This window comes from Tenrec ecaudatus, chromosome 6 (assembly GCF_050624435.1).
Source record: "Tenrec ecaudatus isolate mTenEca1 chromosome 6, mTenEca1.hap1, whole genome shotgun sequence".
In the NCBI taxonomy this organism is placed as follows: domain Eukaryota; kingdom Metazoa; phylum Chordata; class Mammalia; order Afrosoricida; family Tenrecidae; genus Tenrec; species Tenrec ecaudatus.
The window spans coordinates 5,281,060-5,295,499 of NC_134535.1; the positions used below are offsets into that span (position 1 = coordinate 5,281,060).

The following is a 14,440-nucleotide window of genomic DNA, read 5'->3' on the forward strand; positions in this document are numbered from 1 at the left end:
CCATAGGGCTTGAGGCTGTCGTCCTTCAAGGAGCTGATGGCCATATCCTCCTCCAGTGGAGGGGCCAGTGGGCTTGAACGCATCTTTTTGTCATGTCAACAATTGAGCACTTAACCACTGCACCACCAGCTTGGGCTCACAGATGCCCACTAAGGAATTGCCTGATGCCATTGCTTGGTAAATAGGCAGTTAGCATGTTAAACACTTTGGAGTTCTCAAAATCCCCTGGTGGTTGGTGATGTAGGTGTTTGCTGTGGGTTTCTCATCCTTGGTGAAGATTCCCCTCCCAATCTCCTCAGGAAGGGTGTCCAGGCCACAGGTGGCTGGAGAGGCTCCTGGTGCCTCCCGGGTGTGGAACTGCTAACGGGAAAAACAACAGACGCGGAGAAGAGGTAGCCAGGGTAAGTATGTAACCCAAGACTAGCACGCAGAGGCCCTTGCAGAAAACCGTGTTTATGTTCGTAATGTAGTTAGATTAAAGACACTAGAGAAAAAGTACAAAACGTTAGACATCAAGTCAACATTCCCAATTAGTATGAATTTCAGGAAGAGAAGAGTTAGGAATAACCACATAAATAAGAAGGAGTTCCACACTGGCTAAATCAAAGGAAAAATAACTAAGCAAGGATGTGAAAAAGACTTCCACTTAAACAGAGCCGCCAGGGTTCTAGATAGGGATCAGGGAAAGCTGGCAGAGTGTTGAGCGAGCGCAGCAGGCTTCCCGCGCGTCAGTGAGGGCAAGGCGGACAGCAGGGCTGCTTCCCCAGGAAGTCTGGATGCGCAGCACAGTGGCAGCCGGAGGGGAAAGGGCCAGGTACAGACGCGTGCAGGAACACCAACCCATGGCACGTTCCTCTCACAGTGGCTGAGGGTCCTTGGGGCATGAGGGCAAGGCAGCCTGGGGACAGCAAGAGGGCGGGCTTGAGGTGAGACGTAGGAGGCCACAGCTGTGACTGAGAATGGGAGTGGGGGGCAGGGGGCACACTAGTCTTTGGACCAGAAGAGGAGCCTAAGCACTGCTCAAGAAACACAGAGGACCTGCAGAGCACTAAGGTCTCTATGCGAAACAAAGCAAAAAACACACACTGGACCCTGACCATGTGACATGACCTTGGAGGGACCCTGGGGAATCCCCAAGAAAAGGTATTTCTATGTAAACACTCTGCTGTGGCAGGACTTTTTGGACCAGCTGTCCTGCCCCGCCCCCCCCCCATCCCCACCTGTTGGGCAATGGACCTAGACAAGGTAGGGAGCGGGAGGCAGCCTTCCCGCCAAACACACCCACACACCAGCTGACTGTGATGACAGAGACTTGGGTGCAGTGGAGCTGAGGGCATCCAGCCCAGCTGGGAGAGAGTGGCTACTATTCAGAGATGGGCTGAGAACCAGATGCTTTAAATGGTTTCTCTACGATCCAAGTTGACTAAAGTCATGAGAGTGCCACCACTGGACATGAGGAAGCATGTGTGTGTGTGCATGTGCCTTGTGTGTAGGAGGTCTGGTCATGTTTCTGGAAGTGGGAACAGGCAAAGCCCCTCCGGCCAGCCTGCAGGGCAGTGTGGAGCTGACCAGTACACTGGCTACCACTACCCTCTTAAGGTGCAGGTTCCACGAAGCCAAGCACTTCAGCTCTGTGCGACTCTTGGGGACTAGGACGTACAAGGCCTCACCTGGTGATTCAAACTGCGGACCCTACAGTGACCAGCCAGTGCACATTCACTATGGCACCAGGGCTCCCTGGGAGCATGGGTAGACGGGGAAATTCAACAAGGCCGCAGGCGACAGGGACATGGCATGTCGTCATCCTTCCCAGCAGGAAGTGAAGGATATAGGGCAAAGCCCCACAAGCCACCCCCAAGCAGACCAGGTGGGTTTACCACGTTTCCAACTAGAAGGGACTACCCACCGGTGTCCGACGGCCGAGGCCTTTTGGAAACTTCCACCCCATTCTCCTCCAGCTTCCGCTTTGCACAGTCCTGACAGGCATTACCTGCAAGAAGGCGGGGGATCCATAGGCGGGTCAGACCCTCCAGCATGCCCACCCTCAGTCTCGCCAGGACAATACAGACACCGGCCAGGGAACAAAGCCTCTCCAGACGGCGAGGGCCTGCTAGGAGTCATGTGAATGAGAAAGTAGAGGGCCTATCACGAGACGATGGGTTCCAACTGAGAAGCTGTCTGAACTAAGCTCGGTCCACTGGTAAGATGCCACACAGACACGTCTCTGGGGAGGTGGCGAGGCCATGGACAGGCTGGGGCTGAGCACACAGGCCTCCGCTCCTGGCCAGCAGGGGGCAGGAACCCAGGAGTTGCTGGCCTTGGCCTGCTTCGGGCGTCTGGGAAAGGGCAGCATTGGGCCCAGCAGAATGACTCCACTTGGGCCAGGTGTGAACTAGGAAACTGCGCCAGGTAGAACCCGTTTCAGAATATTCAGAGTTGGGGGGGGGGAGAGCTGTCACGTGGCTGCACCTCACACTGCATAGCCCAGCACACATGGACTCGTCTTGGCTCCCCCCTAGATCCATCTCGGAGGCCGGCAGGGGCCCAAACTCCCTGGCAGGGATGTGTCTAACACAAGCTGGGACCAGCAGTGAGAAGCATGTAAAGGGGGTGTGGGCAACAGGCGTGCGACAGAAGTCCAGGAAAGCCTTACTCAAGAGCGTGGTGCTGTCCACCCGATCTGCATCTGAGAAGAAGAAACACAAGTTGTCAGAGTGGGCTCTTCTGCCCTCACCCCCACCCCGTCCCAACACAGGCCAGGCCCTCTGTGTCCTGAACACCCTATCTCCCTGCTCTGCGCCCGTGTCTGTATCCTTAATGCCAGTCAGGGACTGGGAGTGCTGGTGATCTGCTGGCCCTACTCAGCTGCCGGGCCTAAGATCACGGGGACTGGCCAGAGGCCTGGTGTGCACCTGGGCACTAAGTAGACAAGTGTCCCACCACTAACTTGTCACCTACCTCCGGCAGTGTGAGGACTACCAGAAGTAGGGCCAGCTGGGACATGTGTGGCACTGCGCCGCTGGGGGCTCTTCTCTCGATGCCACCGTCCTGCTGACACTAGCACAGCTACACCAAGCTGCACACACGGCGCTCGCGGTAACTAGCCAAACCGCAACCACACGCACTGCGGGCTGCCCTGCGTCAGTGGCCTTGAGCCTGGCACCCTCCAGGGTCTACCCTCACAGCCAGTCATGGGCCCCAGTTCTGCCACCCTCTGTGGGCGTGGCTAAGCCTGTCTGCGCTGTGTGCCTCTGCTCCCATTACAGTGACACGAGAAGCCGCATGGAACTTGGCAAGTGTGCCCTCGTCAATGATTCAGGATCCTCAACATAACCACTGAGTTGCCCTTGGCAAGACGACCGGGCTCTGGGGTTTCTCAGTCATGCCAAGCCCCAAACTGCTCCCCAAAGAAGACCCTCACCAATGAGTGTACGGTGTGTGGTGTGCAGCAGACCTGGGTACACAAGGGCACCAACTTCTACAGAAAATCAATGTGTTCACTTAAGGCAGTGATGTAAGAGAGTGGCTGAGGCGGGGCTGGGGTGGGATAGAGCAGCTTGGTCATCTCTCTGGGCAAGGGATCTAAAACAGGGTGTGGGGATGTGTGGTGTGTACGGACTTCAGGATGACGGCATCTGTCTAACTACACAGTATCACCCACCCCTGCCCAGCCTCCTCTACCCCCGTGGCCTGGGCGGCCCTGTGAAGCAATTGGGAGGCTCCAAATGAACAAGGGTGGTGGGTTCTACTGGGAAATACTGGTCCTGGCGTGCACATGGACAACCGGGACGGGGGATGGATTATGAGCCAAAGCTTTCAATTACCCGGGGCACCAAGGCAATTGTTTGCCATGAGAAGGGGTGGCCATAGGCCAAATGTGTGGGGCAACTCTGCTACGGTAGGGAAACCTGACTCTCAGAGTAGGGAGGAGCAGTCTGGGATGGTACCTGGGCCCCCCTGGCGGCAGATCTGGGCGCTGAGCTCCTGTACGTAGCCCGGGAAGCTGTCGAAGCGGTCCCCGTAGGACACCACCTTGATGCCGTGCAGCAGCAGGTCGGCCTGCTGCTTGAAGAAGTGGTCCTCGCCCTCCTTGAGCACCAGCATGTAGTGCTCCAGGTCCACCCTGTTGGGCACCGCGTAGAGGAAGAGCGCCTGGAAGATCTGGTCGCGCAGGGTCTCCCCGCAGCCCACGAACAGGAAAGATCGGCTCAGGTACAGGCTCTGCAGCGCCTCCTGGAGGAAGGGAGACCGTGGGCATGACAGTCAGTCACCACACAAAGCGTGGGACACTGCTCTCGGCCCTAAGGAGCCACACAGAGCAGCCAGTCGCAGTGCCTGCCCGCACTCCTCACAAGGCTCAGACCCAGGCGGCAGTCAGCTGGCCTGTGCCCCAAATCAAAGCCCTTCTAGCCCAGTGGCGCAAATGCTGAGCTCAAATCTAGCACATGTACAACGTCTAAATATTAAGATATAAAATAAGGCATTCAGAATGTTCCGGCTCAGAACTGCACCCACAAACACCTGGAGCCTGCCTAAGTGGGAGGGAGGGAAAGAAGGAAGGAGGGAGGGAGGGAGGGAGAGGGAGAGGGAGAGAGAGGGAGAGAGAGAGAGAGAGAGAGAGTTAGTTCTTGCTGTGGGAGGGAAAGATGAGGGAGACAGGCAATTACCAGAAGCGAAGAGGGTGGGCTGGGCAGACCACAGGGTGACACCTGAAGAAGGCTCAGAGGCACCCACGCACCTTCATCACACAGTCCCCAGACACAGCCCAGTCGCCCTGCTGTGGGCACCCCAGTGCCAGTCACATGGGATCTGGGGTTGCCAATGAGTGACGGATCCCCCCCAGCCCCCAACTTGCGGATGAACAGATGGACGACTGCTGGTGCCCTGTGCTGCAGGGAAAGGGGGGCTGAGGGGCACATTGCTAGGCTCTGAGAGCCCAGAGTGCAGAGGGGAGCAGGGAGGCTGAGAGGTACACTCCAGGTGTGTGCAATAAATGGCCAGCAGAAACCCCCACCCCCACCCCACTGCTGAGGAGCTTCCTCTGATCCCTGGGTGACAAGTGGCCCTTCAGGGCAGGGCTGAGCTCCCCACAGAAGCCGCCCGCCCCCCCAACCACCACCACCAGTACACCAAGCAGGCGGACCGAGGGATACAGGACCAGGGAACCACCTGGAATGCAGCCCCGTGGCACCAGGCGTCCCCAGGGCTAGGCCACAGGCTCGGAACGCTAGGTCACCAGGACACGCACCATGACTTCGGAGTCTTGAGTCACATCTTTATACCCCGACGGGTCCAGCACCATCCCACAGGGGTCAGTGTACAGGCCGTGGATGTGGAGGACGCCATACTTGATGTGGCCTCTTGCCCACTGGAGCACCTGGCAAACATGAAGCCAAGAGGGAAACTGGTGTCACCTCATGCAGGCACGCAGGGAAAGCCACCGGCCTCATGGTTTAACATGGTTTAAGGCAGAGCCGTTCCCACTGGCGCTGCTGAGACAGCTGGACTGACGCCAGCGCGGTCGTCACTGCAGTATCTCACATCTCAATCAGAGGGCCGAAGGGAGGGCCCGCATTTCTCAGCCCTGTGCCAGTTTGAGTCCTGCCCTGGAGAAGGCCCTGGTGCTTGGCAAAGGAGACTTCATTCTTGGGAAAGGTGGGGGTGGGGTGAAAGGAGGAAGGTCCCCGACGAGAGGGACGGACACAGTGGCTGCAACAATGGGCTCAAGCACGACAACTGTGTGGCTGGGGCAGGCGCGAGCGGTGTTTCATTCTGTTGCAGACGGGGTGGCTATGAGTCAGAACTGACCCCACAGCTCTACCCTTTGACCCAAGGCCGTGTGGGCACTGACGCTGGAGGCGGGCACAGAGGGGGTGGGGAAATCATTCACGAAGGCAGAACGATGCTGATGTGGGTATGGGAAGAGGGACAGTTGTGATTTACATGTATAACTATTTGGCCATTTTAAATCACGCTTTTAAAAGCATTTAATAACAACATCTACATTTATGGGAAAAGTAACTTGGTACAAACAGCGCATAGGCTGCCATCCCAGATTGTTCTAGTTGCCACGAAGGCCATGGAAGCTGCTGCTTTGCTGTCTTGTTGCTGTCCCTCCCTGTATTCTGGTCTTTGGAGCACTGGCGACGTAAGTGGTTACCCGTTGGGCTGCGATCTGCAAGGTCAGCAGCTTGAAGCCACCAGTGGCTCTGTGGGACCCGCCCGGGGCCTTCTGTTCCCAGAGTCAGTCTGCCGGTTCTAAAGGGTCGGCCTCGACTCGATGGCAGTGATGAGTGTGCATCTGAGAGTCTTACGGCGTGGGTTATGCTCCCTTTCAGCAGCCAGGCTTCTCTGGGTGGGCTTGAACCATGGACTTCAGGTTAATCAACTCAAAAACTCACTGCCACCCAGTCAATGCCAACTCACAGTGATCCCTGTGAGTTTCCCAAAGTATGAAAGTACTACTGTTTACTGGAGTAGAAAGCCCAGTCTTTCTCCCACGGAGCTGCCGGTGGTTTTGAACTGCCGACCACACGGATCACAGCCAAACTCAGAGCCACGACACCACCAGAGCTGCTTGAACGCAAACTGTTCTGCACCAAGCAGGGACCAAAGAAAGTCAGAAAGGACAAATGAGAAGCCAGGACCAGAGAGTCTGGAGGGATGTAGGGTCTCCCTGTCCCAGCTGCTGGGGGTCGACCGTGGAGAACTGCCCAGAAGTGGCCTCCTGGGGTCTGGTGCCCGCACCTTGGTCTTGTCCTTGAGGTCCAGGGACTCCATGGGCCGACCCTGTTGCCGCCCGAAGAGCTCAAGCAGGTTGTCATAGTTGGTGGTGAGCACCATGGCACCACGCTCCATCAGGCTGAGGATGGCCTGCAGCACCAGCGGGTCCTGGATGTGCTGCTCCAGGCTGTCGAAGACCTCCATGAGGCAGTCCTGGAAGAAGTTGGGCTTGGTGTCACCTGTGCGCTACAGAGAGGCAGAGCGGGAGTTACAAAGACAGCACCTCAATGGCCACCATGTTCTAGGAGCTAGGGACACAGCAAGCAAAACACAACCCAACACCCTAAGCAGAGGCCGAAACAGGCACACAGCACTGGGTGACAGTCAATCCCCAACCCCTGCCCTTCCACCTTGACTCATGAGGCACAGCCGTGCAGGGGGTGAGGGTGGGGGGACAGAAAGTGAGAGCAAAGCCCAGAAGACGCCACCACACAGACACTGACCGAGTGCATGGGACCAGGCCTGGGGAGAGTGGGGGTGACAATGAGTGCACCTGGCTTTTATGCAGTTTTGTTCTAAGGGAGTCTGGGAAGTGGGGGGGGATAACTGAAAAGGATGTAGAGGGCCAGAGTCCATGCCCCCTGAAGAATCCCCACCCAGCCTGTCTCCCGTTAACAATCCCTGCCCACCACACTCCTCGAATCCTCTTCAGAGTGGTGCCCTCGTTGCCCAGGGAGCCGGAGACCCTCAGTGACCGCATGTCATGTCCACCGGGCTCCAGGCAGCCCCCTTCCTGATACTCTGAGCTCCCAGACTCTGAGGTGCTCACTTTCTCCCAGGCACCCCCTGTTCCTGCCATGAACCAGGAAGGGCCCCGGTCTCCACCCTGCCCTGTGGCCACCAGGACTGCCTGTTTCCCACTCAGGGCCAGTGATACGCGCCTCCCAAGCTGCAAAAGCCCTCCTGGGCACGTTCCCCCAACCCAGACTTTGGCTCCCACTTGCTGTCTGTCCTCTAGCTGTGTGTCCACCACCCTTGGTGGCAATTGGCAGCCACTCACTGAGGTCTCCACACTCTGCCATCCTGCTCCCTTAGCACCGGGCCCATCTTGGCAGTGCCTGCCTTGGATACCCAGGTCACCCTCAGGCACCCACGAGGTGTGCACCTCCCGGAGAGCTGCTCCTCCTTGGCCTCTGGCCCAACTGCCCCTGCTGCAGTCCCCCTCCCCTCAGCCCACCTCCCAGGAATCCCCCCGACCAACAGGCCACCGGCCCTACCACCTCTTCACTGGCCCTGAGTGCACAGGTGTCCCTTCTCCCGCTCCCAGTGAGGGTCGCCACCCACCGTGCACTGCTCTGGGATGGTCTCAGCTCCTTTCTCTGACTTAGTCGGGCTTCCCTGGCAATTGAGCCCCACTGGGCACCTGCACCAAGCCACTTGTGCTCTGCACCCAGCTCTGACCTGCCCCCCGGCCCCCACCCACCTGCACTGCACCCCCAGCCCCTAGCAGGCCCCAGCGCGCCCCTGCACGCAGCACCGCAGGGCAGCACCGAGCGCCTCACGCTGAGGGGCCTCCCTGGAGCTCCTGTAGGTAAAGCCCTCAGAAAACGAGCAAAGTGGAGCGAACAGCAGAGCGACGCTCCAAATACTCATTCCCTGGGGAAATCAGCGTCCCCTCTGGCTGCTCTTCAGGAGGGGTGGTTTTGCCCACGGACCTCCCTGCTGCCTAGTGACTCCCTGCATCTGCCTGAGAGCCCGTGGCCTCGGACCTCAATCTGGCTGGGTGCATCATGGAGGACCCAACACTGACCTGTCACCTCACCAGCTCTGTGGAGAGCAGCCCATGCATCTTAGCGCAGGCCCTCCTAACCAGAGGTATCACAGCATCTCCATCACTGACCATCCTCCCTCCCCTGGAACACGCCTACCAGCAGACAAGGGGCCAGAGCCTCCACCCACAGCCCCAGAGCCCAGCCCAGCCCATGACTAGAAAGCCCCCGAGTCTGTTCTCAACTCTTCAGCTCTCGACCTGAGCTCTGTGGACCAGAGGGACATGCACAACTTGCCAGGGACTCACTCACAGGGGACATCTTGCGGATGAGGTCGTGGGCAAGGACCAGCAGGTCTCGATCCTTGGTCACCTTCCTTCGGAACTCAGCGATGTCCCCGGGGTGTAGCACCTCCAGTTGGCCTGCGGCCTCGATCACAGCTTCAATGCAGCCTCGCCAGGAGCGCAGTGCCGGGATACCTGGGGCCACGGCCGCACTCACGCCCGTCCCGATGACTAGCAGCAGCTCCTGTGGCTGCTTCCGGACCAGACTTTTCAGGAACTTTCTATGTGACGTGGAGGGAGAGAAGAAACATCAACTGAAGTACTGCAGCAGCAGAGAGAAGGGAGCTCGGGCACCAGGGAGCTCGGGCAGTCTGCAGGACACTGACTTCCCCACCTCACCCCACTGGGAGCCTGGGCACTCTGATTCCAAGCGAACCCTGGGATGCAGTGGTCAGCACACCGACCGCTCTATAGAAGAAAGATGGGTCAGTGGCTCTCCTGTGGGGCAGTTCTGTGTGCCAGACCACCCAGGAGTACTGTACTGATGGGAACTACCTGCCAAGGCAGGTCTGCCATTGTGCCCTAGACCAGGAGCTGGACTGTATCCTAGACCAGGGCTGCACTAGAGATGTGTTTAAGTGCAGAGGGGCAGTGAGCCATCATCTCTCTGGGAGGGGCAGGCAGTAAATGAAATCATTTGGGAAACTATATCCTAAAGCAGTGGTTCTCAACCTGGGGGTTGCGACTCCTTTGGGTGTTGAACAACCCTTTCACAGGGGTCGCCCAGTTCATAACAATAGCAAAATTAGTCATGAAGTAGCAAGGAAATTAATTTTATGGTTGGGGGGGGGTGTCACCATAATATGAGGAACTGTATTAAAGGGTTGTGGCATTAGAAGGTTCAGAACCACTGTCCTAGTGGGTCACTGGGGGTGAGAGGGACTCAGTGGCAGGTTAGTGCAATTCCTAAGGAATTGGTGTGCTGTCTTATTCCTGGATCCCTGGCGGTGCAGTGGTTGCTGATGGAGAGGTCGGCGCGTTGAACCCAACAGCCACTGCGCTGAGGGAGGAGGGAGAGTCGCCTCCACTAGGATGACAGCCTCAGAAGCTCTCTGTGGCATTTCCACTCCTTCCTAGGGAGGCACCATCAACCCACCGGGGGCTCCACCCCACCCACAGTGACAGACACGCAGGCTGCAGGGATCCCAGGCACCGCTGGGCTTGAGGCCGGGCTGCAGAACACTGCCTTCTCTTGTTGAAGCCAAGGGGCAGGTGACCCGCCAGCATCTGCTCCCGGTCCTCAGAGACCAAGGTGTCCCAGACTGTGTACACCCGAACCCTGAAGGGGTTGGAGTCTTGCTTACCTTGATTTCTGTTCACTTCTGTTTGTGGTCTTTTCCACTGAATCCATCTGTGAACCCTGAAGAGAAACACCCGTCAGCCTTCCATTCCCCAGACCCAAGCTGTCACCAGTGCCCAGGAGGAGCTCGACGGCTGGGGTAAAATCGAAGGTCGTCATGTAGGTCAGCACAACCAAACGACACCGCTGGCCAGTGAGTCCATCCTGGCCACCGCAAGCCCACAGGACACAGACCTGGTTCCCTGGGGTTTCCTTGTCTGTCCACCTGGGCCTGAGCAGGTAGCCTCCTCTCTCCCCCCGCTCCCTGAGAGCGGCTCATGGGTGAGGCCATTCTGACCCAGGGAGACCCCACAGGGCAGTGGAGACCTGGCTCCTGACAGTCCCAGAGACTGCACATCCTGGCAGGAACACCAGCCTTGCCTTTCTCCCACAGAGCAGGGGCCCAGCCACAGGTCAGCAGTCAGCATCCCCATGCCTAACCCCAGTGCCACCGGGGCTCCTTTCAGGCACTTCTGGACCAGGCTTTGCCCCTGCGTCGACCCCCCTCACCTCCCCCCCCCCCGGAAATAACCAGGGCAGTGTCACCTGTCAGCTTCCATGACCCAGCCGTGGATCTGTAAGTCAAGGACTGTAAGGCGCCTTCCAGATGGGCCACCTCTCCCCAACTCTCATCTACCCTAACCAAGAATGAACACAGGCTATAGACAACGTGTTCCAGCGGCGGGGAGCCCACAATCCTGCCGACTATGGGCCATGACGAACCCGTGCCTGTCCTCCCCTCTAGGTGCTGTGTGAGATCACTGTGCACACGCCTCCACTGTTCTGCGCACAGCAACAAGAGCAGATCAGGGGGCCCTCCCGCTCTCTGGGAACCCCTGCCTGCCACCTGGCACATGTGCCTGAGGAGAGCACCAGGGAAGCAGAACTTTGAGTCACAGGGACAAGCTCCGCTCTCTGAAAGGTGGCGTGTGTGTGTATGTGTCTGGGGGTGGTGGGGGCACCATGGTTTTGGGGCTCATACCCGCTTTTTTGATTACACTCAGGTCACTGTCACCAAAAATACCTATGCAGGGCTAGGAAATGGCTTCGGATGCCTGGGCCATGTGGTCTCAGCGCCAAGTGGGATTCTGAGGACTGTCTCTGACAAGGGGACACAAAGCGGGTGGAGAAGAGGTACAAAGCTCCCCAAACTCCCTAAGGTGTCTCCACCTATTCCCTGTTCGCGAGCCGCAGGCTGCAGGGGGACAGCGAGGCCCACCGGGCTCGCTGCTCCTCCTGACGGCACTGCCCGCACATTTGTTTCACTCGTGGAAGATCCTAATCTCCTTCTGGGGCAGGTGTCTGCCCCTGCAGCTCCCCCCACTCCAGGTCCATGCACCCACCCTCAGCAAAACTCGGGGTGCGACGCCATGGCTCACCCTGCCAACTAAAAGACAAACTGAGGCTGTCTGGGAAGCTGGGCGAGGGGAGAAGGGGCTGTGGTATTATAACCTCTGGGTGCCCCTGAGGCTCAGGCTCTGGCGTCCAGGGGACTGCTCCCTACACTTGCTCCCAGGCCTCCCACCATAGAGCGACTGAGTCAGTCCCATCAGCAGGGTCTCCAGGAGCTGCCCACACACACTCCGGCTACCCTCGAGCACAGCCCTCGTGCACAGAGTCCCGTGACTCCCAGTCACTAGTCCGTCAGCGATGCTGAGACACGCGGTCCCCCGCCCCCAGGGGTCCCGGGGAGAACTTTCAGAGCCTCACGACTTCTCCCGCCAACGACCATGGTGACAAAGACCTAACACGGAGTCTCCACAGTCACAGAGCCACAGTCTGCAGGCCCGGGCCCACAAACCAGAAGGCTGCTGTGGCAGGCACCCCACAGAACCACTGCTCAGTGTGGAAGTCGACACCCGGGTCTGGTGGGCGTCACTGGGCCTGGGCAGGGGCTAGGTGTGGGAAAAGCTGGCCCTCAGCATCCCTGGCCCCACGGCACAGAGCAGGTGGGCACCACATGACATGAGTGCCCAGCACCAGTGCACCCCACGGAGGTGCCCATATTTAGGCATTTACAGTTCACTCTCCCTCAAGTGTTTAAAGCATGACCTCATTTCCCGTTCGCCCGGCTGTATCCACACCAGAGCCAAAGCCCACAATCTCCTCGAACCCTCCCTCCTCGCCTCAGCATGAAACCCAGGACCAAGTGGGTGAGCCACAGCAGCTGCCTCCAAGTTCTAGAAGTTTCTGCCCCCCGTCCTGCGTGGCTCCCCCAAGCCTGAAGACTCCACAGCGCCAGGAAGAAAGCAGAGAAGCTGCGTCTCTGGTTTCCTGGGTGACTGCCATCGCCAGTGTGCGGGCTCAAAGCCAACCATCATAGCAACCCAGCTGCCTACGCTCCAAGCCGCCCTCGAAGTGACCTCTGGTCCCCAGCCGCGCAGCACTACAGAACCATCCCTGCTCGGGGCCTGGGACCACCTGGAGTTGAAAAAGAGGCTGGGGGCCAGGCCTTACTCTCTGAATTCCCAGCAGCCCTCCAGCACTGTCAGCTAGAGCTGGCAGAGCAAAGGCAGCCCAACCCTGTCCCATCCTGCTCCCCCAACTGTGACCACCTGTTCAGGAGTCAGCTCACCCCAGCAGGCCTCCAATGTCCACCTCAGCCGGTGTCCAGCACACTGACTCCAGGGACTGGTGGCATTTTCACCCAGTGTTTACAGACGAGAAAACAGAGTACAAAGGAAAAACAAAAGAGAACTGGATGGTGGCCGGCTACCAAGATGGAGAGTTTGGATTTAAGTTTCCATAAGAGGCTCTCATCAAGAGGGGCAACGGAGGGCAGAATTTCAAATTCTCAGACTCCACACTTCCCTGAAACGAATGCTCTTCATCTTCAAACCTGGAACCAAAAACCATCCCCTGAAGTCTTCTTCCCCAAGCAAGAAGTTTGCCCCACCAGTGACGATGTCTGCCCAAAGTGCTGGGCTCTCTAAGCTCTGCCTGTAGGCGACCCAGGTGACAAGGGCAACTGGGAGGAATAGGTGCCACCTGAGGGGCTGTGAGCTTATGCTGCGGGGCGAGGATCCCACAGGAGGGTGGGCAGAAGGGCGGCATACCTTGGAGAACGTCATCAGTATGATGCAATTGTACATGCAGACCAAGTGTCACACTGGTCTGTTGAATGTTTTGCTGTAAGTATTCAACAATAAAATCATTCAAAATTGTTTGGAAAAATCATTCAGTTTCTATTACAGACCACACTTTTACTTAATTAGTACACACCATGGATTAGAAATCTTATGTCTGTGAACTCCTTAAAAACATCCTTTTTAAAAAAAAACTCAGTCTTTCTCCGCCCCCCCCCCACCCCCAAGTGAATTTTCTTACAGAGAAAAGATAATGTCACTTGAGGATTAAGGGCCAAGCCATGGTACTCGCAACCACCTGCTATGCAGGTGAGAGCTGGACAACTACTATAGGCTCCAGGAGGGCGGGGCCATTGGGCAAAGAAGAGGGGCAAGTCCCTTGGACTAGCAGAAGCACACACAGCGCTGTCTCGGGAGAAGTGCGGTGTGACTGCTGCCTGGGTACAAGGGTGGCAAGACTGGCCTGTTACCAGGAGGGTCCAGTCCCTGGAGAAGGACATCATAGTAAAGTGGAGAGGGTCTGCCACCACGGCTCAGAAATGAGGGTGGTGCAGGTCCATGCCGCGCTTTGCCCGGTGGCTGTGAGTCAGGTCGCCTGGACAGCACAGGACAGGTGACAAGGAGGGAGGTGTAAGAGAGCAGGGCCCCAAAAGACGGCCGCACTGGGTGGCCTGCTTCCAACATGGGAAGACAGTCTGCTGATTGGGTGACAATGTCTTTTTCCTTTGCACAGCAGCTAGAGTAGGGCAGTGCTGGGCTGCTCAATCAGCGAGATAAGCAAGGGCTTTCTCATGCTTACTTACTGATCTGAAGTGAGCAATTTCACATGCTGTCATGTTAAAGACTCTGCTTCCAGGGATGGCAGGCGCCTGTGTCTCTCCCAGGCCCACAGCACCTGCCTACCAAGTCAAAGTCTCTTTTGAAATTCCCAGTGACCAAAAGGGATGGGGAGCCAGTCAGCCAGGTCAGCACAGGCTGGCATGTGTGGGGTCCCCCCACCATCTACCGAGCAGTTTCACATCAGTGGTGTGGGGAAGCCCCCGTGAAACAGTTCTCCAGCTCACCTGGCTGATGGGGGCCTCGGCCTCGTGAAGGTTGCCCAACGTTCCAGTGTTGACTCCAACTCTCCCAGACACAGAGTTAAGAGGCCCGGGGAATTTAAGGCAGAGGCAAGTCACC

At 57.7% G+C, this 14,440-nt stretch overlaps 2 protein-coding genes across 3 annotated transcripts in view; one reads left to right on the forward strand and one right to left on the reverse strand.

Annotated features, from left to right (window-relative positions):
• SMC1B (structural maintenance of chromosomes 1B) overlaps positions 1–413 on the forward strand; it is a 59,143-nt gene extending 58,730 nt beyond the window's left edge. Inside the window, exon 26 of the mRNA XM_075553505.1 lies at positions 391–413. Within this exon, the coding sequence (XP_075409620.1) occupies positions 391–413 (23 nt within the window). The remainder of the gene's footprint in view (positions 1–390) is intronic.
• The window catches only part of FAM118A (family with sequence similarity 118 member A), a 30,162-nt gene that overhangs the window by 5,679 nt on the left and 10,043 nt on the right, over positions 1–14,440 (reverse strand). The window contains exons 2-8 of one of the 2 annotated variants that reach the window (XM_075553507.1): positions 10,141–10,196; positions 8,805–9,057; positions 6,748–6,969; positions 5,249–5,377; positions 3,948–4,233; positions 2,654–2,686; positions 1,907–1,990 (exon numbers count right to left, since the gene is read on the reverse strand). In XM_075553507.1, the coding sequence (XP_075409622.1) occupies positions 1,907–1,990; positions 2,654–2,686; positions 3,948–4,233; positions 5,249–5,377; positions 6,748–6,969; positions 8,805–9,057; positions 10,141–10,187 (1,054 nt within the window). In that variant the 5' untranslated portion in view covers positions 10,188–10,196. The remainder of the gene's footprint in view (positions 1–1,906; positions 1,991–2,653; positions 2,687–3,947; positions 4,234–5,248; positions 5,378–6,747; positions 6,970–8,804; positions 9,058–10,140; positions 10,197–14,440) is intronic. The other variant, XM_075553506.1, reaches the window with a different exon arrangement.